The 21,986-nt window shown below is 43.0% G+C and overlaps 2 protein-coding genes across 3 annotated transcripts; one reads left to right on the forward strand and one right to left on the reverse strand.

Annotated features, from left to right (window-relative positions):
- Positions 1-39: 39 nt before the first annotated feature.
- On the reverse strand, positions 40-17,204 carry cfap73 (cilia and flagella associated protein 73). Of its 2 annotated transcripts, none has more exons than XM_039772256.1 (8): positions 16,767-17,204; positions 11,009-11,114; positions 8,676-8,780; positions 8,386-8,586; positions 5,207-5,428; positions 2,379-2,537; positions 1,279-1,420; positions 40-127 (listed from the first exon to the last, which is right to left on the reverse strand). In XM_039772256.1, exons 2-7 carry the CDS (start codon positions 11,108-11,110, stop codon positions 1,325-1,327), a joined length of 885 nt encoding a protein of 294 aa, XP_039628190.1. In that variant the 5' UTR covers positions 11,111-11,114; positions 16,767-17,204; the 3' UTR covers positions 40-127; positions 1,279-1,324. The 2 variants fall into 2 exon arrangements, with proteins under 2 accessions (XP_039628190.1, XP_039628189.1); XM_039772255.1 differs by lacking the exon at positions 16,767-17,204 and adding an exon at positions 14,263-14,379.
- An 82-nt stretch (positions 17,205-17,286) lies between these two features.
- LOC120541021 (zona pellucida sperm-binding protein 3-like) lies at positions 17,287-19,740 on the forward strand. Its single transcript, XM_039772254.1, has 10 exons — positions 17,287-17,395; positions 17,606-17,787; positions 17,914-18,014; positions 18,087-18,178; positions 18,412-18,592; positions 18,660-18,768; positions 18,997-19,085; positions 19,166-19,251; positions 19,323-19,433; positions 19,509-19,740. The coding sequence occupies exons 1-10, from the start codon at positions 17,332-17,334 to the stop codon at positions 19,706-19,708; spliced, it is 1,215 nt and encodes a 404-aa protein (XP_039628188.1). The 5' UTR covers positions 17,287-17,331; the 3' UTR covers positions 19,709-19,740.
- Positions 19,741-21,986: the final 2,246 nt, after the last annotated feature.

Raw genomic sequence — 21,986 nt, forward strand, 5'->3', positions numbered from 1 at the left:
GATGCCACTGTTTTAAGTAGTAGTAGTAGAAAAAAGTCAATCTTCTCAAACAGATTAAATAGAATGATGTCTCCAGCTGGAATAGCCCCAAAAAAGAAAACCGGGTCACCATGTGAATATCATATACCTAGAGAGATGGGTAAAAAAAAATAAAAAAGTCAAACGCTGCTGTAATAAATATATAAGTATATATGGTGGATCTGAGGACGTCGACCACCACAGCAGGTTTTATTACTGGAATACTAAAGGACGGGCACCATCAGGTGCCACAGCAATACCAGACTAAATGGACCTAGCCAGGAATCCTTTAGAAATATTTTTTTTACTTGTACTATAGAAATACTCTTCTGTTCTAACAATATCTACATGTTCTTCTTCTATTTTAAGGGAGCCGAGTGACTGAGGGTGTTGCAGCTCTCCCAAACTCTCGACACAATAGCACAGCAGCAGGACACAGTTTTGCAATGTGCTTTGAAGGTTTAATCTTTTTCAAAGTTTGTACCCAACACACAAACACACACAAGCTAAACACTCAGCAATCCTTCTGTCTCTCCACCGCTCCTCCAGGCAAGCTTAGTCTTCTTTCTCCTTGTACTGAGGCAGGCTTATACAAAACCACTTCCAGGGTCCTGAGAGTGTGGCCCTGGAGAGCATTTGAGGTTCACTTCACTATCCTCTCGGTGCCCTCTGCTAGCACCCACAGAACCCAAACAAATGCACTTCCCAGTATGCTCTGGGGTACCAGTAGCATGACCTGGGGGGCTGCCAACTAGTGTGTTATGACCTATATAACTTCTCCCTCCATTTTTACTGACATCCCGGCTGGGTAAGGATCCTGGTACAGCTCTGGCTGAGATGACAGTCCCTGTGTGACATTTCCTGTAACTTCCTCAACCAAAAGTGAATATTTTGTGTTTGTGTGTAATATTTATTATATAATATATATGTAAAAGTAAAATATAAAAATACACTATTTATTTTTGGCGGAGGAAGTTTCAAGAATTTTTTCTTGTAATGGCTGTGAATGTTTGTTCAGGGAATGTAAATGAGCCAAGGCTGCACTGTGGGAATTCGATTGAAGCCAATGCTGGCGTTCTTCTAATTTGTTGGCATTCATTCTGCTTTAGGAGGATAAAAAGTAAAAAGGATCTCAGTAAAGTTGTAAGAAAATAAGCATTAGTTAAGTTAAAAACAATGAAGTGACAAAAATGAATAATGTTTGCTTTTGCCCGCAGGATCAGCAGTCTCTTCGGCAGCACTGCAGACATCTGCACTTACACAGCAAGTCCGTAATGACAACTCGGCCATCTTAACTGTGATCTTCCTAGTTTGGATGAGGCAGAGAGTGGGATGAGGTGGCGACGTCCATCCTCTTCAGGTCAGCCAGGACTTCGGTCAAGTTTAGAATAAACATCTGTATCTGTATTAGAAAAAGGTCAAATTTAAGGGGATTTTTAAAGCAAGATGAGTACCGCAGTCAAATGAAGATGCTTAGGACTATGTCCATCTGTTTTCTGTTCCCACTTAATCTGATGGTTTTGCCAGACAGTGACAGGCAGCACCACATGCAAGTTATAAACCCACCCTGACATTGAATGATGGTCCACTGAAGGACACACTCAAGCACACACCAACACTTACTCAGACTTGGCTGGCCTAGAATTATTCATTGTATTATTCATTATATGGAAACTGTGAGGCAGCAGCTTTTTAAAGAAGAACTTTGGTATTTAGTTATTTCTTCATATGTGCATTTTCCATATGAAATTGTGTTCTAAAGTTAAGCGTTTTCTATAAATGTAAAAATATTTTAGGCCCACCCTGGCGCTCTGCATTGTTCAGATTGGTTGGAGGTCAAGTTTATTCTTTTCTGAGTTTAAAAATTTAAAGAGAAATTCCCCACCACATTAAGTCCCAATAAGAGGGAAGTGGAGGTCGCCCTTGCTCAATTCTTGCCAAGCCATTTTGTCCACTGTGACATGGACAGCTGACCACTGAGACCGTGGAGAAATCTGGCGTCCAGAGAGTAGACGTCCCTCCTTACTTCACCCCATTTAGCGTCTTGTGATTTCTGGTTGTTCCCCTCCCAAAAAAAAAAAATGAAAGCACCTTTGTGTGGATTGATCAATGTGTCGAATGAGCAACTTGAGAGCTTAGATGAATGGATGAAGAGCATGGAAAAAATGAATTAATGCTGTGTTGATATCACCAATAAATGAGCTTTCATTTTTGGGGTGGCCTTAATCGTTACTTTGTTCATGAAAGGCTAAGGACATCTGCGACGCCCCTCATGTGATAGTAATAATCAAGTGGAACATTCAGCCATCCACACTCGTCTGATTCAGACACTTTTATGTCAAAGCAACATAGCCACTGACCTTCTTGAGCTGTCCAGCGGTGTCCTCGATGGGGATGTCCTCCTGCTGGACAGATTGCTTGTTCACCAGCTGGAACAGGTTCAGAGTCACCATTTTGATTTGGCCGAGCAGGAGGGTCTTTTTAGCCGCTGTGTTCTGGATGTGATTCCACTTGGACTCCTGGCGGACAAATAGAGGGAAGACTAGGAAGTTGTGAGGGAGATAATGACAGAGGGGTCAATAGAAGGCTTAAAAACTAGAGACTGTAAAATGTGGCCATCAGCTGTCAGGAGTAGGGAGCAGAACTGAAGGAAAGGCGGTACATTGAAGTGCAGGGTGGTGGGATCAAAGCCCCCTCCTCTCATTCATCCCTGTATGAGGCTTGGTGAGGCGGCTGTTCTGTTATCACTGCCCCCCTTTACCTTATAGTGCTGTCAGATTTTGGGTTCAAGCGAGGATGCAAAAATTTGAGTATCTGTGAATTTCTCAGTCCCATCTATACGTTTACTAGTATTTAGCCTGTGCTGAATTTTTTGCTTTTTACATTTTTTGTATACATAGTATAGAGAAATTATTGGACTCGTGTCACAATTCACCCTCGAGATTTTGAGGATTATTGATATTTTAGACCTTCCGGAGTCCGAAAATACTATTTTTGAAATTATATCTGTGTGTCAAGACGATAACTCAAAACGCTTTGAACTCAGCCAATGAGATTCTGTACACCTGCTTTATATCAAAAATAAGAAGTCCTATCAACTTTTGGGCCGCGTCTGGCAATCAGAATGTGTACTTTATCTGAATACTACTGCAAATTTTCAAGTAAACTGTGGTTATAATTACAGATAGATGATTCAAATTGTGTATAGATATTTATAATAATAAAAAAGCAAACAGATACGCAATTTTGAGAAAAATTACTCAACTGGAAGTCGCATTTTATTTAAACAACATCTGAATTGTTTGTATCATGGAAATAAAAATGAGTGCATGATATTAACGCATATTCTTTCAAAAACTTTTATTAATTTTATTTTAATTTATACATCATCAGTTAAACAATAACATGTAAACATTGAACGTGCCATGTAAATATAAAAATGTAATGGAAACAATAAGGTGCTACGTCTCCATCATGTTCCTGGTAATACATTTAATTTTATATACAGTATATACATTTTTTTTTTTATTTCCGCCATCATTTTTATAATCTGTTGTGGAGTGGGTGGAGAAGAATGTCAGGAGTGATTGGTGACAGACAGGTACCAGCAAGAGTGAAAGGGAAGGTCTACAGGGTGGTAGTGAGACCAGCTATGTTATATGGGCTGGAGATGGTGACAGGAGAAAGAGCTGGAGGTGGCAGAGTTAAAGATGTTAAGATTTGCATTGGGTGTGAGGAGGATGGACAGGATTAGAAATGAGGACATTAGAGGGTCAGCTCACATTGGACAGTTGGGAGACAGTCAGCGAGGCGAGATTGCGTTGGTTTGGACATGTGCAGAGGAGAGATGATGAGTATATTGGGAGAAGGATGCTAAGGATAGAGCTGCCAGGGAAGAGGACAAGAGGAAGGCCTAAGAGAACGTTTATGGATGTGGTGAGAGAGGACATGCAGGTGACGGGTGTGACAGAACAAGATGCAGAGGACAGAAAGATATGGAAGAAGATGATCTGCTGTGGCGACCCCTAATGGGAGCAGTGAAAAGAAGAAGAATCATTCTCATAATGTAGCTAAGTGCATTTTCACCTTAACAATGCATTACAACAACAATTATATAATATACTTTTTTTCTATGTTTTTAGGTGACTAACTCTCTTTTTACTTTGCACGCAATCGAAGTAATTCATGTGTCATCATGAAAAAATTCCACTGCCGTTTTCGGCCTCACTAAGTGCAAAAATATCTTTTTAATATAAAGTTTGATTGTAAATAATAGATAAATGATTGTGTATCGATATTATCAATTAATTATGATAAACAAAGAGATATGATATTTGAGAAATATCGAGCAACTGGAAGTGGTTCTGATGGCCTTTTCCTCCATCTCCGTATTTGAGAAAGTTGAGGGGGGCGCACTCCTGATTTTTCTATTTTATTATGTTCCCAAACCAACAACCTGTCCTCCAGGGAAAGATGAAGTAAAATCACGTTTGTTTTTTGGTGGAAAAATATTAGATAATTTAGAATATATGTGGGTCAGACCCCCTTTATGGTTTTGACCAGAAAAAAAAATTCCTCTCTCCAGCCCCTTCAGGGTTCGGGACTGGTGGGCTGCCATTAATCAGTGCAGCAGGTGTGTGGCTTTGTGCCCCTAAGATTTCGTTCACTGATCTGTGCAGGCAAAGACGTTATGCACAGAAATGGGACATTATTTTTTTTTCCTCTCCAAGTGGCCACCATTTTGATAGTGGGAGGGTTAGACCCCTTTATGGTTCTGAATGAAAATATTAAGAATTTGTTAGTCAAAGTTCAGAGGTCACAACTCTAAAAATGAAAGCGCTTATTCCAGATAAAGATCCTTCTCTGGCCTTTTTATTATATATGATTTTTCCATGTGTGGTTGTAGTGTTGGCTATGAAAAGGCACTAAATAAAATGTTACGGTTTCCTGTTTAGTTCTCTTAAGGCTGTCTCTTCAGGTGCAGGGTAGAAATAAGGAAACAACTGCCTTTTAAGCTGATCTCAACGTCATGGGACGGTCGTGTGAATCGAAATAAACAAATCAATCGATCTGCTTAGCGGTATAGCAGATATCAAACAGTTTTAAAGTGTAAACGTAGCATTTTCCGAGGTGCCAAACTGTCTACACTACGCTTTATCTTCTTGAACAAAACCTTCAAAAGGCTTACCCATCTGATGGCCTCAGACCTGGCGTTGTCCAGCCGGCTCTGCAGGGTGGCCAGCTCGTTGTTATACTGCAGGATCTTGTTGTTTTTCTCCTCGATGAACTGGTGCAGCCACAGCCGCTCGTTCTCAATCCTCTCCTGGTTCTCGCTTTCTCGCACTAGCAGCTGCTCCTGGGTGGAGATGAGGGTGTCGAAGCGGCCCAGAATCTCTCGGATCTCCTCAAACTAGAGCGAGGGGGAAAAAGGACGACCAAAGTGCGAAGTTAGAAAGTCTAACATATGTATTCTTAGAACGTGTAGGGTAGTGGACTCCAAATCCTCGAATGGCAGTCTAGTGTGGAACACGCCCATCCACAGTCTTGTCTTGTGGCTCTGGTTGCCTTGATCTTTAAACAGAGGAAAAGCATTTCTTGTTTTGATACACTTTATTAAGTCTTTTCACATGACACTTGCAGGTCAGAGCACAGGGTCAGCCATTTTATGGAACCCCAGATCAATTTTCAAGTAAAGAGCCCAACAGAGTAGGGACCCTTCTGGTAGTAATGGGACTTGAACCACGCAGATCCTAATGAGTGGGCTTGGGCGATCTAGACACACTAGGAAAAGTTTCAAACCGTGCCAAATAGTACAGTGGTCTTCTGACTGTAGCCTCGAGACTGAGGAGCTTTCACCTACATGTCAATGATTTGGCACAATATGGCGGTCATCCTCGTAAAATAAACTGGTAAATTAAGATCAACAGCAGGAAGGTCCAGTAAGCAAGGGTTTGGCCTGGGCTCTGTTCTGAACTGGGCGTCCCAAGCACTAACGAAATTCAAACACTTCCAGTAATGCCCACTAGAGGGGGATACCACAATCAAACCCTGGCTCTAAGTAAGTAAGCAAGCAATGAATCTTCATAAAATTAAACATTTGTTCTTCTCAAGGACGCTCCATGATGCACAGAGGCAAAACGGAATTGCCTGTCACAAGAAGGCAGTGCGAGGAGAGCAAAGTCCCAGTACGAGCGTCCAAGAGCAACGGCAGCCGCTGTCACTGTCCTTGATTTTCTTTCTGTTGTGTCATCTTCTCAATCAGTTTGCTGCAAGATGTGAAACCCCATGACTTTTGGGCCGGTTGCCGCCAGTCACGTTGTTTGTTTCACCAGTGCCTATCCCGTCATGAGCTTTTACTGATCGAGGTTCTAGCTGTTTTCTTTAATTGAAATGCAGGATTTACATATAAAATGAAACAGTTACCAATACTTAAATAAATTGTATATACAGGATATCAATATAAATATAAAAAAAAACAATTTATTTGCCTAACAGAGACAGACAGAGAAATTAAGTGTTTACATTTAGGAAGCACCATCTATTGGAATGTATTTTGTATTTTATCACTACATGCTTTACAATCTCTTTTTTTCTAATAGATGGCACATCCCAAACATTAGCACTGCTGTTGAGAATCCCAACACGAAATGCTGCATAATTTTAACACCAGACTAGCTGACACGATAACTTTGAGGGAAAATCAAATGTCCAAAATAATTGCTGTCTGTCTATATAAACACTAGCTGACCGCAGTTACACCCAGATAGCCGTGTTTTGTTTTATTCTTTGCATTGTGCCATTTATTGGAAAGCATTTTGTAATGTGTTGAACATCAAATGCATCACACTTGTGAATATACGTGCTAGAGTCAAATTTGTGAAATCTAATGTTTCAGGTGTAGATAGATATAAGTAAAAGGATCATGGAAAGCCAACATATTGTTAATAAAACAGTAATTGTTCAGAACAGGGGATCCATAGATCACTGCAAATGTAAAGGTTAAGAGAAGTAAAGGATGTGGTGCACAGTCACAACAATTTTTAGAAAGGCTACCATGAATGGCCACGTAATTTAATATTAATAATTATTTACATTTATATAGCACTGTTTCCACTACTTCATGCTCTCGTGTGAGTTGGGAGCCACTTCAATCAACACCAATGTGTAGCATCCACTTGAATGATGTGACGGCGGCCATTTTTGCACCAGTACACTTGCCACAGTTTGAACTGTCAGGTGGTGAAGTGGTGAGAGAGAGTTAGCCAATTAGAGATGGGGGATGACCAGGCCATGGGGGGCAATTTAGCCAGGACATTGGGATACACTGTTCTCTTCTTGATAGATACCCAGGGATATTTAATGACCACAGAGAGTCAGGGCCCATTTTTACAGCACGGTGTCCCTACACTGGGGCATTGGGATCCACACACAGACCACAGGGTAAGCGCCCCCTGCTGGCCTCACCAACATCTCTATCATCAACACCCTGTTCATCATGCTACCAGTTGTCATTAGGTTTTTGGGGATTTTCTGAGGCCACACAGTCCACTAGTTCTGTTAATTTTCTTTTTCTTTATTATACTTTTGAGGTTGTAAGCAGCGCCGTCTTGTTTTTTTCTTAATGGAAAACACTAGAAGTTTTCCCACCGTGTTGGAAGTGGTTGCTGTAACGTGAGGCTGCGTTGGTGGGTGATGCCTCCCGGAGGCCGTGCGTCATGACGTGAGCAGCGCAACAATCGTAATGTGACTAGTGCGATGTTTTATCACACGTACTAAAGTCATCCGAGATTACATTTCGGAAAGGCGTAAGCTTTGTGTCATTTCGTGATTGTGGTGGTTATGACATTATTTTCTGACCTCCTGACTACGGTTTATGGTTCTGGTTACGTGTACCCTTTTTTGGAATATACATTTCCACTTTGTTTTCTGACTCCGATTCTGGCAACACGTACTGAGTTTTGTTATGTAATTGCTGTCTGTCGATTCCATTTTATTTCTAAACTGCTGTCGCCTTGCTCAAGCAGTACAGCATCGAGTCATCTTAAAATAGTATTACGAGTTTCAACGGAACCCCCGAAAACTCTCGCATCCCGTTGCCGACCCCGTTAGTTTCGTTGTGACATTTCACCCTGCACCAGTTTGCTGGTGACGTCCCCTCCTTTCCTCTCCTCTCCTCTCCCTCCATTCTAATTCTTCTTTTTGCCATCACTCGTCTCACATCTATCTGGTGAGAGCGGTGGTGGCGTCGTGGGGAATATTTTTGACATTTTCCTCTCCAAAAGCTCTCTGTGACGCGCCATCACTCTAATACCACAATTGACAAAAACCTTTGGAAAAAAAAAAAACTAAGAACTGCTGCCCTCTCACCTTCTCGGATTTCTCTGTCACTTTCTGCAGGTACTGCCAGAAGATGGCGTTCTTCTCCACTTTCTTGTGCGTGTTTTCCTTTTTAACAGTCAGCACCGCGATCTCCTTGTTCAGTTCTTCGATGTCGCGGTCTTTGAGTCGGGCCATCTCCTTCTCCTCCTGGGCCTTCTTCAGGGCCCGACTGCGCTTTGAATCGTTCTCCTGCGCCCCACGAGGAAAAGAAAAAGAAGTAAATAGGAATTTGCAAAATAAATACATAAATAATAAATAAAGTTCCTTATTGCACTTACTTTGAGAAATCTGTCAAACTTGAGGAGGGACTCCTTAAGTTGCTCTTCTTTCCTTTCCAGTTCTTCTCGGCGCTGCTGTAAACTCTCCATCTTCATCTGGAATTCCTGGATGAAATGGGGTAAAGGGGTCAGTTGGCTGCTAGTGAGGGGCACTTCCATACATTGTACTGATTTAACTTCTTTCATTAAGTGAAATGATTCTTATGATTCGATTTGGTTTATCAATAAGTCTGTGGTCAACTTGTATGGGAATTCTGGGAGTTGTGCAAGGTTTCCCCTCTGATTACGTTGTAAGAATGTATTCAAGTAATTCCATCCATTATCCATCCCGCCCTATCCTAACTACAGGGTCACGGGGGGTCTGCTGGAGCCAAACCCAGCCAACACAGGGTGCAAGGCAGGAAACAAACCCCAGGCAGGGTACCAGCCCACGGATGGGCATGCAACAACAACATTTATTTCTGTCGCACATTTTCATACCAATAATGTAGCTCAAAGTGCTTTACATGATGAAGAAAGAGAAAAAAGACAAAGTAAGAATTAAAATAAGAGAACACTAATTAACATAGAATAAAAGTAAGGTCCGATGGCCAGGGAGGACAGAAAAAATTAAAAAAACTCCAGACGGCTGGAGAAAAAAATAAAATCTGCAGGGATTCCAGACCATGAGACCACCTGACCAGCCCCCTCTAGGCATTCTACCTCACATACATGATCAGTCCTCATTGTATTCAGGGTTCTCATGGAAGGACTTGATGATGAAGGTCACGTGGACTTCTGGTCTTTAATCCATCAATGTAGGGACATCACAGGGCACACACACACAGACACACGCCAAGCACAATTTAGTAACGCCAATCTACCTAACCTGCATGTCTTTGGACTGTGGGAGGAAACCCACGCAGACACGGGGAGAACATGCAGACTCCACACAAGGAGGACCCGGAAAGTGAACCCGGGGCTCCTAACTGTGAGGCAGCAGCGCTACCCACTGTGCCACCGTGCCGCCTTTCAAGTAATTCATTTATTATTATAGTATATTATAACTAGCTGTGTAAGTCTGTGCTGTTAAAAGCCCGGGCTCCTAGAAACCTCAGATTCTGGTACTTAAATTAATCCCTCGCATCAGTTGTGTATTAATGGCTAAGCGAGTTTCTCTCTCCTCGTATGTTTTATTTTACCGACATACTCGTCTCACTTGTGCATTAGAGGCTAAGTGAGGGGGTTTTGTTTTGCTAATGTGCTCGTCTCTGTTTTCTAGCAGCGGCTAAGCGAATTTCTCTCTTTTCTCGGCAGTTTCACTTTGGCGACAGAGTCTCTTTCTTTGAGCTTCACGCTGTACCCTCGCACTTCTGCGCCAGTCAGACAGACAGACACACACACATACATTTCTACAGGGTGTTCCAAAAGTCACGATACACGTCCTTTTTTTTTTTTTTCCCTATTTCATGCCAGGTATCATTCAGGATATGCCAACTTAGGCTTTGCAGTTTCTGTAAGCATATCATTCCCTTAACCATTCAACAAGATGGCGCCCCTCCCCACTTTGCCTGGTTAGTCAGAGATTTCCTGAACATCAACTTTCCTGACTGATGGATCGCTCGAATGGGCTCCGCGCTCCCCTGGCCTTACATCTTGTGACTTTTTTTTGTGGGACTATAAGAAAAGCCAGGTGTATGCCACTAAGCCCCGTAACCTGTCACAGCTTGAGGAAAGAAACCACACGGCCTGCAGTGAGGTCGGGGGAGAGATGTTGCAAATCGTGGGAGAGGCTCGCGTCCAAAGGTGGCTGAAAATGGAGGCGCTCATGTGGAGGTATACGACTAGTCTTCAAGGTGTTGGAACGGGATAGCAAGTAAAAACTGCAATGGCTCCTTTGTTGATGCTAGAAATATTAATAAACTCAGTTTCTTGAGTAGTTTTTAGGAATTTATTAAAAGTGTATAGTGACTTTTGGGACACCCTGTATCTAAGAGACGAGGGACGTTCAAAAAGTTTCCACACTTATTTGTTTTTCCAAAAACAAATAACATCACTTATCTATCTTGTCACCTTCCTTTGCGTCATACCAACTTTTTAATGCCCAATTACTCCTCCTCCTCCCATCTTCACCGTTACCAACGAAAAGACGTAAGTGCGTAAACCTTTTTGAAGGTCCATCGTATTAATAAATTACGCATTTAACCTGCTTAGCAGTGCTTGTAAATCTGTTACCCATCACCCCACTTGTTATGTCGTGGAATGTTAATGGGTTAAATTGTCACCTGCTTAGAAGCCTTAATGTACAGAAAGTTCCCAAACATCTCTGAGAAACAAGATGGCCAGATGCTCACCTCCTTCTGTGCTGCGAGCGCCTGCTCCACCTCAGCCATCTCCCGTCTCTTCTCCAGTAGCCTTGTCACGGGTGTGAGGTGCTCATCCTCCCGCTCTGGCATGTGCCTGGACAGATGACATTCAATATTTTATCAGATAGATACTGTCCTTTAATCACACCACATATTCTTCTTCATGTCATTTTATTAGCTCTTTGCAGTCTTTGCCGAGACTGCCTAAAGGACAGAAGGGGATTGCTCAGAACATCGGGACAACGAACCAGCAACATGGACGACTTTTCTGTTGTAGTTAACCATTGGGTTGGGCTTCTTGGAAGTCACTCGGTATTTTTCTAACCTGCTTAGTCCAGAACAGGGTCACGGGGTCTGCTGGAGCCTCTCTGTTAGCTTAGGATGCAGTAAACCAACCCTGAACATGGCAGAGCACACACACGCACTATGACCAATTTCAAATTGTCAGTTCACCTCACCTACATGATTTTGAACTGTGGGAAGAAAGAGGAGTACCCCAAGGAAACCCACGCAGACACAGGGAGGACCAGGCGGGCAAAGCCTGGTCTCCTGAGTGTGAGGCAGCAGGGCTACCACCATGATGGCCTAAAGCCAGAAGTACTGGATATGATAACCGTGTTCCTCTTGGGGGTTTGGGTGATAAATGTGGTGTGCACATCTAAAGCAAAAGATCTAGGAACAAGGGAAGATACCAGGGGAGTGGAGGTGAACAGTGTGATTGTACCCCTCGAGAAGGAGAAGGGAGATCTTCAGGACTGTGGAAACTAGAGAGGGATACACACACATAACACACACCAGGGCCGGATTAAGGTGGGTGTTATTGATGCCGCAGCATTAGGCCCATTCCTGAAATAAGCCCAGATGAGAATTTTCCGGAAGCTGAACAGTTTTCCTTTGCTATATTAACATCAAAATAATTCTTAGAATGAAATTTGGAGTCTGACTTTCAGACGCCCAGACACAGCGTTACTTGTTATACAGTTACTATTGTTCTTTGCGCTGTGACGTAACTATAACGTCGTTGTGTTTATTGTTAACCGAAGATTTCAAGTTAATGCTATCAATTTTACGTTAAACAGTTTACTTAGTAATTCAGCTGCGTTTTTTGCAATATCTTGGGGATTCTTGCCACTTTATTACTGTTCGGTAAGTGCCACGTAGTCAATGTTTCACCTTGAAAGTTAGTTGTACAGTAAAAACCGACGGCTATTTAAATGGTTATCTGTAAAGGTGAAAGTAAAAGGCGGCCTGCAGGCCTGGCATGGACGTTTAGAATTTTTAAAATCCTCGACAGGATTCTGGTCGATTATGAAATTTAAATCGTGGACAAGTTGTTACCCTCAAGAGCCTGAACTGAGTCACTTTGACCCAATGTCTCTGCCAATTCATTTTTTCTTACTCTGTTTCGTAAGAGAATTGTGACATTGTGTGTATTTCATTGTTAGGTTTTCTGCATTAAGTGCACTTTTCAGACAATTGCTGTTGAATGTTGATGTTCCGTAGTTTGATGTTCATCTCGAGTTGTTACGATACGACGTCGTTATTATTCTTCATGTTCAATAAAGGCTGGCTGGTTGGGTCACAAGCAATTAAGGCTCGTCGGTCAGTCTGAGTGCGCAGGTACGGTGAGGGTCGAATGCACCAATGGCGAGAAAAAATAAGGCCTTTATTGTACTGCAGCATCAGGCCCAATTTCGTCCTAATCCAGCCCTGCACACACACACACACAATGAAAATTTGGGAAAAGGGTAATAAAGAGAAGGTTTAGGAAAGAGACCACCATAGGAGAGGAGCAGTTTGGATGTATGCAGTGTTTGCATTGTGACACCTCATAGAGAAGAGCTGAGAAAACCAGAACAGTTGGAGTATTCAATTGGAGAAGGCTTCTAACAGAGTGCCACTTTATTGGGGTCAGCTGGTGCACGAAGGAGAAAGGAGAACTGGGAAGTGTGTGAGGACTGTATGAGAGAGCAAGGACCCGGGTTGGAGTAACGGACAAGATCCCAGTGTGAGAAGGTCCATTCCAGTGATCTTCTACACGTTCTTACCTCTTGTTATCTGGTTATGGATGCGTTGATTAAAGATCAGTCATACCGGTGCAGGCTTTGTGCTGATGACATTGTGGTGTGTAGCACCAGATAGGAAGAAGTGGAGAGGAAGTTGGAAGAATGGAGAATTGAGATCCGAGAGCAGCCGTGCAACAGGTGACACCTCAGCACCACCCTGAACCAGTCCTGCCACCAACCCCTGAGATTCACCTGCAAGTTGGAGGACTTGCTTCTAGGACTGGATGCAGATGAACGTCATGCCCAGGACTGAGCAATTGCAGGTTTAGGGCCTCGTTCAGGGGACCAATGGAGTGGAGTCGAGGATAGAAGATAAGCAGGAAGAAGTGAGAATACCTGAGAAATGAGACCATCAGAGGGACAATAAAAGTAGGAGAGATAGCTAAGAAAGTACAGAAACGTAAGTTGAGGGAGGTACGGACAGTTGATGAGGAGAGAGAAGGAATATGTGGGCAAAAGAGGGATGGGAATAGAATTTCATGGCAAGAGAAAGTGTGGATGTATCAAGTAAAAGAGGTTTGGAAGGTAAAGGATCTGACTGGGTTCCAACACTGCACGTTACTGGGCTTCCTACCTACAATACAATAGGAACCTTGGGCCAATGATGCTGTATCACGAATACTGTACAATTACACTGGGGTTTAGGAATGGCGACCCTGCTTAAAAGATGCATTAAAGAAAATGTTTGAGTTTCTTGTCCAAGGTTTTCAGATTGGGAATTAAATCATTTAGACCCCAAACGTCTACAGAAACGCAGTACGACAGTAGGATTGTTAGATGGCGTCATTAGTAGTGATGCCGACACCTCAAGCCCTTTCTTTCCCGAGGAAGAAGTGTATAAGTGGATTATGGACGAATATCACCCAACTGTGATGGATAAAGTGAAATTTGATGAAAAACGGTTGAGCATTTTACTCACTGCACTTGCCCCATAGCCTCCGTGCAGGGGTTCAAGACTGCAGTCTTACACCTAATGTTGGTCCCGACGCAAAAGAAAGCCGTCAGTCCTCTAGTTTATCAGAGCGTGTTATTGTAGAGAAACCAGTCCGGTGAACACGAGACTCGGTGGAATGATTAAGGCTCAATGTGGTTGGCGCCCGGTCACCCCGGGGTGCCAGCTAACCGGGTTTCACAAACTGAAAGGTAGAAAAAATGTAAAAACAAAGACGGACTTACACCAACATTTTCTCCTTGTAAACCGTACGGAAATAGTCCTCCAGGTTGAGAGCCATTGCTGCGCCCGGGCTGGTGACGGCGAGAGGAGTACTGAGAAGACAAGTGGCTTCGGGGACGCGTGCGCGAGGAAGCGCGCGTGCTTGGCTACCATGGCAACAGACAACAAGCGCTTCCGACGCACCGTTCAGCGGGCAAAAATGGAGGAGCCGATGGGATTTCATTGGATGGATCAACTTGGCTGCAAATCGCAGACAGAATATAATGCTATTGTTTTATTATTATTACAAAGAAAGGCAATTCTTTTCTCATTGTAAAATAACGGATTTGTGACTTTTAATTCCGTGTCTCTCTGGGGGTTCCTCCTTTTTTTCTCCCACGTCTACATAGGCATGTAGGTTGACTACCCTGCCAATTTCCAATTGGCACGTGTGTGTGTGTTTGTGTAGAGCACGTGGCGCCTGATGCTGCCAGGACAGACTAAAGCTCCTCCCAGCCCCCTCACCCCCCAGCTCCTGAAGTAAAATTAAGTACTAAAAGCATATTAAAAAAATTGTAAAGCCCTTCACAGTGGTAGTGCTGGAAAATCATGTAAGTGACAAGGACGGGGCACCAGTGGTGGAAGCGAACCTGTCAATGCGCCCTTTTATGTAGTGCCTTTCATAGTAAACTCCACGTGGGTGCAGGATACCAGCTTTTAGATCTGTGCATCGTGAGATTTGGTTATTGCATTTTATATAGCGCCTGTCAGAGTGGGTGTCATCTTTCCAGTAGTTTCCATTCTTCCAAAGGCAGAGGATGTCAGTTGTTTGGGTCCAGTTATCTCAAGTGGCACTCTTAAGAACTGATATAATAATAATAATAATTTATGTAGCTCCTTTCCCATCCTCAATGTGCCTATAGCTTCTTGAGCATAATAAATGACAAACTAGGTGGAGTGTTTCCATTCCACTTCCCCAGAGTCAACGCTGCTGAGTGGAGGGCTTACCTTGTGATTTTAATCAGAGCTTCCTCCATAGCTGATACCCGTTATGAGGCACACAGCGCCCAACCAGTTTAAATACCATTGGGGTGTGCAGTCCTGTGTGGTGCCACAACATGAAGTCACCCCTGAACCTCAACCTGCACGTGTTTGGGGGCTCAATCAGCCTTTATTTTATATAGCTCCTTTGGAGTTCTTGGTGGAGCTTACACGAATACATTACACAGACACACGGCAAGGAAGGAAGAATAAATAAGAAGGACAGACAGACGGATTAAAGTCACTTTATAACTGATGGAAGGATCAATAGATAGACTGATGAAAGGCGCTATAACATAAATACATAGTTCTGAAAGGTATTATATTAGACAGAGAGAGAGAGAGAGAGAGAGAGAGAGAGAGATATGAAAGGTAATATATAAAAAATAGGTAGTTAAAAAGCACTGTAAGAGATGCACTGTATTAGATAGTGAGATATAAAATACACTATATAAAATAGATAAAATAATATAAAAAACAGAGATGGACGAAAGGCACTATATAACGCATAGATACATTGCTCCAAAAGGCACTGTACAAATTAAATAGGAAAGGTAACATATAAAAGAGACAGATGAAAGGTTTGATATAATAGATGACTAAACAGATAAATTAATGAAAAGCATTATGTGACAGGTACATATCTCTAAAAGGTTATCTATCTATCTATCTATCTATCATATAGTGCCTTTCATATCTATCTATCTTTATATAGTGCCTTTCACATCTATCATATAGTTCCTTTCATATTTATATTATATAGTGCCTTTCACATCTATCTGTTCTTGTGTGTTTATCTATAATATAGTGCCTTTCATATTATCTATTATATAGTGCCTTTCACATCTGTCTATCTATCATATAGCACCTTTCAGATCTATCTGTCTATCTATGATATAGTGCCTTTCACGTCTATCTGTTCTTTTGTTTTTGTCTATCTATCCATCTATAATAATGGAGACATAGACTGAGGGAATTTGATAAAAGGCACTGTATAATAGATTCTTAGCTGTAAGAGGAACTAGATTAGCCAAATATGGGTTTGAAAGGAATAGATACACAGCTCTTAAAGGAACTATATTATGAATAAATATATAGATGAAAGTCACTATACAATAAGGAAATATAAATAGACTGAGAAAAGGCACCATAAAAATTAAATGAGAAAGAAAATATATAAAAGATAGATGAAAGGTACTATATAATAGATGCATTAATAGATTATATACTTACTAATAGATTATACTATATACCAGATATGTAGCTCTAAAAGGCACTACATTATAAATAGATAAGTGACAGTCACCATATAATAGATGAAAAGATAAATAGATTAAGTGATGAAGGCACTATCAAATGGATAAATGGCACTGACTATATTGGGTTAAAAAAGTATTCAAGTATATTAAAAGGTAATACATAAAAGCTAGATAGATGAAAGTCACTATATGGTAGATGAATACATAAAAAGAAGAAAGACACTTACTACAGTCAATAATCAGACTGGCTAATGGCCCTGGATAACGGCTCAAGACACTGCCAGGCATTATAAGGCCCTGTATCCTACATGCACAGCGGGTATTTTATTTATCCCAATGTGACTTTCTTCAGAAGTTCTATAAATCTTCTCTCATGACCCCCTCTCCAGAAATCACTCAGAAGCAGACGTCCTCTGCCTTGGCTGAAGGTACCCCAGCAGTCAATTAACTAATCACCACTCCACACTTTGGCCTCCGCCCTGTAGGGGTCACGTGATTTGCATTTCCCGCTCATTGAAATGAAGGAGCATCCTGAGTCTCGTTAAGAGGCTGCCCCTCGGCCACTGAGTGCCTTCATTTGGGCCAGACAGCACATCACAGCTCATCAGACCAATTGGCAGCATAGACTGATGAGTAACGAGGCCGTGGGCTTAATTGACTGGCGTGGGGTCAGTGGAGCCAATCATCTCCGCCCACTCGTTGAGGTAATGGGGGCCAGAGGGCCTATAAGAGGAGGTGAGGGTGAGAGCTGCTGTGTAGTTCTCTCTTGTCTTTTGCTTTTCCATTGCTGCCATGGGTGGCTTTTGCAAAGTCTTCTTTTTGATTTGTTGCTGTCATTTCTTGGCATCTTCTCAAGGTGGTCTTTTAGTTTTTTTTTCTTCCTCCCAAGTTGGTATTTTGTTCTTGTCTTCTTCTTTTATTCCCATGTTTTCCAGTGGTTTTGTTCCAGTTTTTCCCTGTTTGATTTAATTTATGGTCTTGTAGGCTTTGTCTTCCATGTGGTTGTCCAGTTTGGCTTTATGGAGGTCTTTAGTGTCCATTTATTTGATGTTTTACTTCTTTGCAGCTGTAGTTTCAGTCCAGTGCTTCAGTGACTATGTGGCTGTGGATGTCCCTCTGAACAGTTTTGCATTTCCAATTAATAAAGATGGTCTCCTACTTGGCTCCTGTCCGATGAGCTCCTTTGACCCTCAGAACAACATCGTGACCTTTGTCCGTGGGTTGCTGGACTGTCGGTTTAGCCGATTGGTAAGTCAGCTGTGGGTTAGCTGGGCTTGTATAGCACCTTTCATGGACCTTGGATCCTCAAGTGGCCAAGACCCTGGTCTTTTTGCCAAATCCCTCCCATCTAAGGGAATTTGACCTTTTTCTTAGGTGACTCCAAGTCAGCTCCTTTACAGTGTGGAGCTGACCTACAACTGGACTGGAAGCCCATCCTCTGCCTTCCCAGTGTCCATCGACTGCTTGTTCAATAAGTGAGTGGCCTTTTGTGTGGATGGTGAAGTTGATTTGGACGTGACTGGACTTAGACTCTTTTGTCTTTCTAGGTCAGCTAGCTGGACCCCACTGATGCCCTTGCCTGCAGGGGGTTATGCTTCTGGAGTGGGCCACCTAGACTTTACCATGCTGATTGTGAACAGTAAGTGGAAACCGCTTCAGGCTCTGAAGGTTGCTTACAAGGGTCTGTCCTACGGAGGCTGTGGGTTAATTGACTTTTTCATGTTTGTCTTGTACAACTAACCCAATGCCAGGTGGCTCATAAGTGGGTGGGCTTAGGGGGTTCCACTCAAGTGTGCATGAATGTGAGCCTTGCTGTAATTCATCAGTATGAAAGATGACCTGACTTGACAGATCACCTCTTCTGTTTTGCAGGTGACTATACTGAAGCAAGCCCCTCTACCACTTTCTTTCTGGGTGACCCAATAAACCTTGCAGCATCTGTTGACCAGTATGGCCACATGCCACTCAGTATCTTTATGGACAGCTGTGTTGCAGCAACCACACCTGTGCTGGCCAACTCCAGTCTGGTTTACCCTCTCATCAACAACCATGGGTGAGTCCATCTGTGTGCTACCTCTAGAAGATCACACATGGCTGACCAGCTCCCTTGCTTTTTGTAGGTGTCTCATTGATGGGTTGAATGCTGACTCCTACTTCCACCGAAGGGTAGCAACCTCCGAACTGTATGCCACCATCCGGGCCTTCAGGTTCACAAATGTTAGTTCTGAGGTATGGAGTGTCAAGTATGTCCCTCAAGATGAGGCTAAGGTTAATTTGTGGGCAACCATCAGGTGAACACAAAGTGCTCACTTGAGTCTTGCTTATACTTGGTTGTCACAATGGGTCTCCAGGAGCTTTTCTAAACTTGATGACTAAGTTCTAGCATTGGTCCCATCTCTGAGCTTGGGCAAATAACTCTTGAAACTTAATCTCTTCTGTAACCTTGAATGTCCCCAGGTCTACATCCATTGTTCTTTGATCGCCTGGGATCCTGCACAACTAGATGTGACTAAGAAGGCCTGCTCTTATAACCATCTTACTCAAGGGTGAGGGAAAACTGGTCATCCTGTGACCCAAAGGTCTTGCTTACTGTGACCTGTGCTAACAGTCCCACTTACCTTTTAAGGTGGGAGGCTCTGGACACTCCTGGAACAAACTCTGTGTGTAGCTGTTGTAGCTCTGTGTGCACCACCAGGAAGAGGCGAGATGCAGGTTGGTGTTGCTGTGTTGGCTTGACCTTTTTTTGGCCATCCAGTGTTCTTAATGGTCATCTTCCCTTCTAGGTAAAGGCCTGAAGAAGGAGGTTGTCGTGGGACCCCTGATTATCATACCTCGGGTACCTGTGACTGACAGCATTCCAGTGGACAACACTTCACAGCCAATGTCCCTGATAAGTGAGTAGTTAAGGTGGGGTTTTCGCTCATTGCCAAGTAAGTTGAGCATAAAGCTAAATGATTCCTTTCTTGAAGGTAAGGAACAGGCCATCTCCTGGTTCCCACTGGTTGCCCCATTTCTCGGCGTTGGCCTCCTCGGTCTCCTCTTCCTTGGTGTCTATCTTCTGTACTGGAGGCGTAGAACTGCAGAGCTGAAGGCCAGCAAGGAGCCTCTCATGCCCAACAGGAGTGGAATGGTGGACACCCTTGCATGTCACTTGTCTAGGGAGTATTAATAAATAAAAATTTCAATGCCTGACTACTTCAAGAGGGTCTGAATTTATTAGATGAATTGGGGTGGGAACTGAATATTGGTGAAAGGTCACTTTTTTTTTTTTTTTTGGGAGTTTGAGCCCACTGCTCAAGTAGGGTTGATTTTTATATGGGCACTTCTGCATAGGAGTCTGACTTGACCTTGTGTTTTTAAAAAGGGGCTTTCAAGAACGACCTGGCCCTTCCTCAAGGGGTACCTTGGCTTGGCCTCTCCAGGAAGAAGGTGCTGAAAGTGCCTCCCTTTCAGATGTGTGCTGCCCTAAACCCAATCCCCATCTCTTCTAGGCGTTTTGGAGCCAGTGTGGCTGTTGTCCTTCAATACTCCAACTTGTGGAGCCACGACTTGACCAGCTAGGTGTTGGTGGCCAGTAACTCCCAAACCATGTTTCTGTTCACCAATGATGTGATTTACATGGAACTGTAAAAGGCGCATGGAGCAGTTGTGTGGTTTACAGTCAAATGCTATTCATTTAAAATCCATAGTAACAGACTGTGGACTTGTGTTTAAGTCCATGATTCCTGGAGTTTTGAGGTGGTAGTTCGGAAAACCATGCCACCATGTGGAAGTCTTGTCTGATCGAGTAGAGAGGACAGGCTTGCAGGCTGCGCCTTATGATGGCAGACAATGCCAACTTAATGCTAATTACAGGGTATCACATTGGACACTCGTCACTGTCTAAAGGTACAGTTGTGCCCACCCACACTTTCTTACAGCTGTTACTTGCTGCTGGAGAATGGATTGCCCAACTTGAATACTCCAAATCCAGTTCCTGTAAAGATTAAATAGCTCTGCTTTTGAGTATCAAAATGTCAGTCTTTCTAGTTCCTTTATAATTACGATCTCTAAATATATGGAGATGTCCAGAGGCACAGTGCCCACCAGTCTAAACAGAATTTAAATCTGTGTTTTAAAGGTGGGTCACCGGAGTAGGGTTGGGTCTTGCAGCCCAAGTGGACAACATCATACGAGTGCACCACACTGGCCTTCTAATCCACCTTCAGAAGGGTTGGGGGTCTAATTCCTCGGTGGAATTGGCTTTTCCGGTCTTCCCCTTTAAATGTTCCAGCATAGCTTATTTTAATTAATCGATCAATCTACTACCTCCCATCTGCAAGACCCTACTAGCTTTGTGTCCATAAGAATTACTTCTCCACCCTTTGAAATCTGTTTTCCTGTCAATTGCTGACTCCACAGTACTGGAAAAATCCCCGTATCATCGTTTGACTTGATGTCTCATTCTGTAATAGGTCGAGCTGTTTGGGGCCTCCATCTACTTTAACACTTCGAGACCTTGGCAATATCTACTGTGGGTGTCATTTTAGGGCCATATTTTGCTCAGGAAATGACATCCTTCTGCTAAAGACTACATTAAAATATGTTAAATGAGGGGAAGGACTAGGAGTTGTGCTGTCGCATCAACCGATCCCCTAATGTCATTTGAGGGGCCAGAGTTACTCCTTTGACATGAACTTGTCACCCAAAAAAAGGGGATTTGTAAATTGGGCACATGGAGAGTCACTTAGCTATTTTGAGGATACTGGTCATGAATTTGATCTTTTTAATATGTTCTTTACAGGGGGGTCCTAGACCTCCAAACACTACTTTGAGAAGGTTAAAAATAACATTTTCAAGTATAAGCACATCAGGTATTGTTTTAGAGCAGGGCTTCTCAAACTTGATCCTGGGCACCCTCTGTGGCTGCAGGTTTTTGTTCCAACCAACTTCCATTTTTTTTGTTGGACTCTTGGCCCAATGAAGTGAGTTATTTCCCAGTTTCTTTGTTTTGGAGTCCATGGAGAAATTGCAAACCAAGTGTGGTAGATTTTTACTAAAATGTAATAAGCAGTTATAGGGGGGATAAAAGGAGTTACATTGTGTCTTTGTAGACCTGGAGAAAGCATAGGACAGGGTGACTGAGAGGAGCTGTGGTATTGTATGAGGAAGTCAGGAGTGGCAGAGAAGTACATAAAAGTTGTACAGGATACGTACAAGGAGAGTGTGACAGTGGTGAGGTCTGCGGTAGGAGTGACGGAGGTGGGATTACATCAGGGATCGGCTCTGCGCCCCTTTCTTATTTGCAATGGTGATGGACAGGTAGACAGAAGAGATTAGACGGGAGTCCCCGTGGACTGTGATGTTTGCTGATGACATTGTGATCTGCAGGTCAAGGAGACCCTGGACAGGTGGAGATATGAGAGGAGAGCAATGAAGGTCAGTAGGACCACCAGGACAGAATACAT

Source organism: Polypterus senegalus, chromosome 12 (assembly GCF_016835505.1).
Source record: "Polypterus senegalus isolate Bchr_013 chromosome 12, ASM1683550v1, whole genome shotgun sequence".
In the NCBI taxonomy this organism is placed as follows: Eukaryota; Metazoa; Chordata; class Cladistia; order Polypteriformes; family Polypteridae; genus Polypterus; species Polypterus senegalus.

Excerpts from the sequence above, each read along its gene's own strand:
- cfap73 (XM_039772255.1), bottom strand. The coding sequence starts at position 14,318 with ATGGCTCTCAACCTGGAGGACTATTTCCGTACGGTTTACAAGGAGAAA. Across the intron at positions 8,587-8,675 it reads AGTTTGACAGATTTCTCAAA|GAGAACGATTCAAAGCGCAG; the intron begins GTAAGTGCAATA and ends CGTGGGGCGCAG. Across the intron at positions 5,429-8,385 it reads TGACAGAGAAATCCGAGAAG|TTTGAGGAGATCCGAGAGAT; the intron begins GTGAGAGGGCAG and ends CCCTCGCTCTAG.
- LOC120541021 (XM_039772254.1), top strand. The coding sequence starts at position 17,332 with ATGGGTGGCTTTTGCAAAGTCTTCTTTTTGATTTGTTGCTGTCATTTC. Across the intron at positions 18,179-18,411 it reads TACCATGCTGATTGTGAACA|GTGACTATACTGAAGCAAGC; the intron begins GTAAGTGGAAAC and ends TCTGTTTTGCAG. Across the intron at positions 19,086-19,165 it reads TATAACCATCTTACTCAAGG|GTGGGAGGCTCTGGACACTC; the intron begins GTGAGGGAAAAC and ends TTACCTTTTAAG.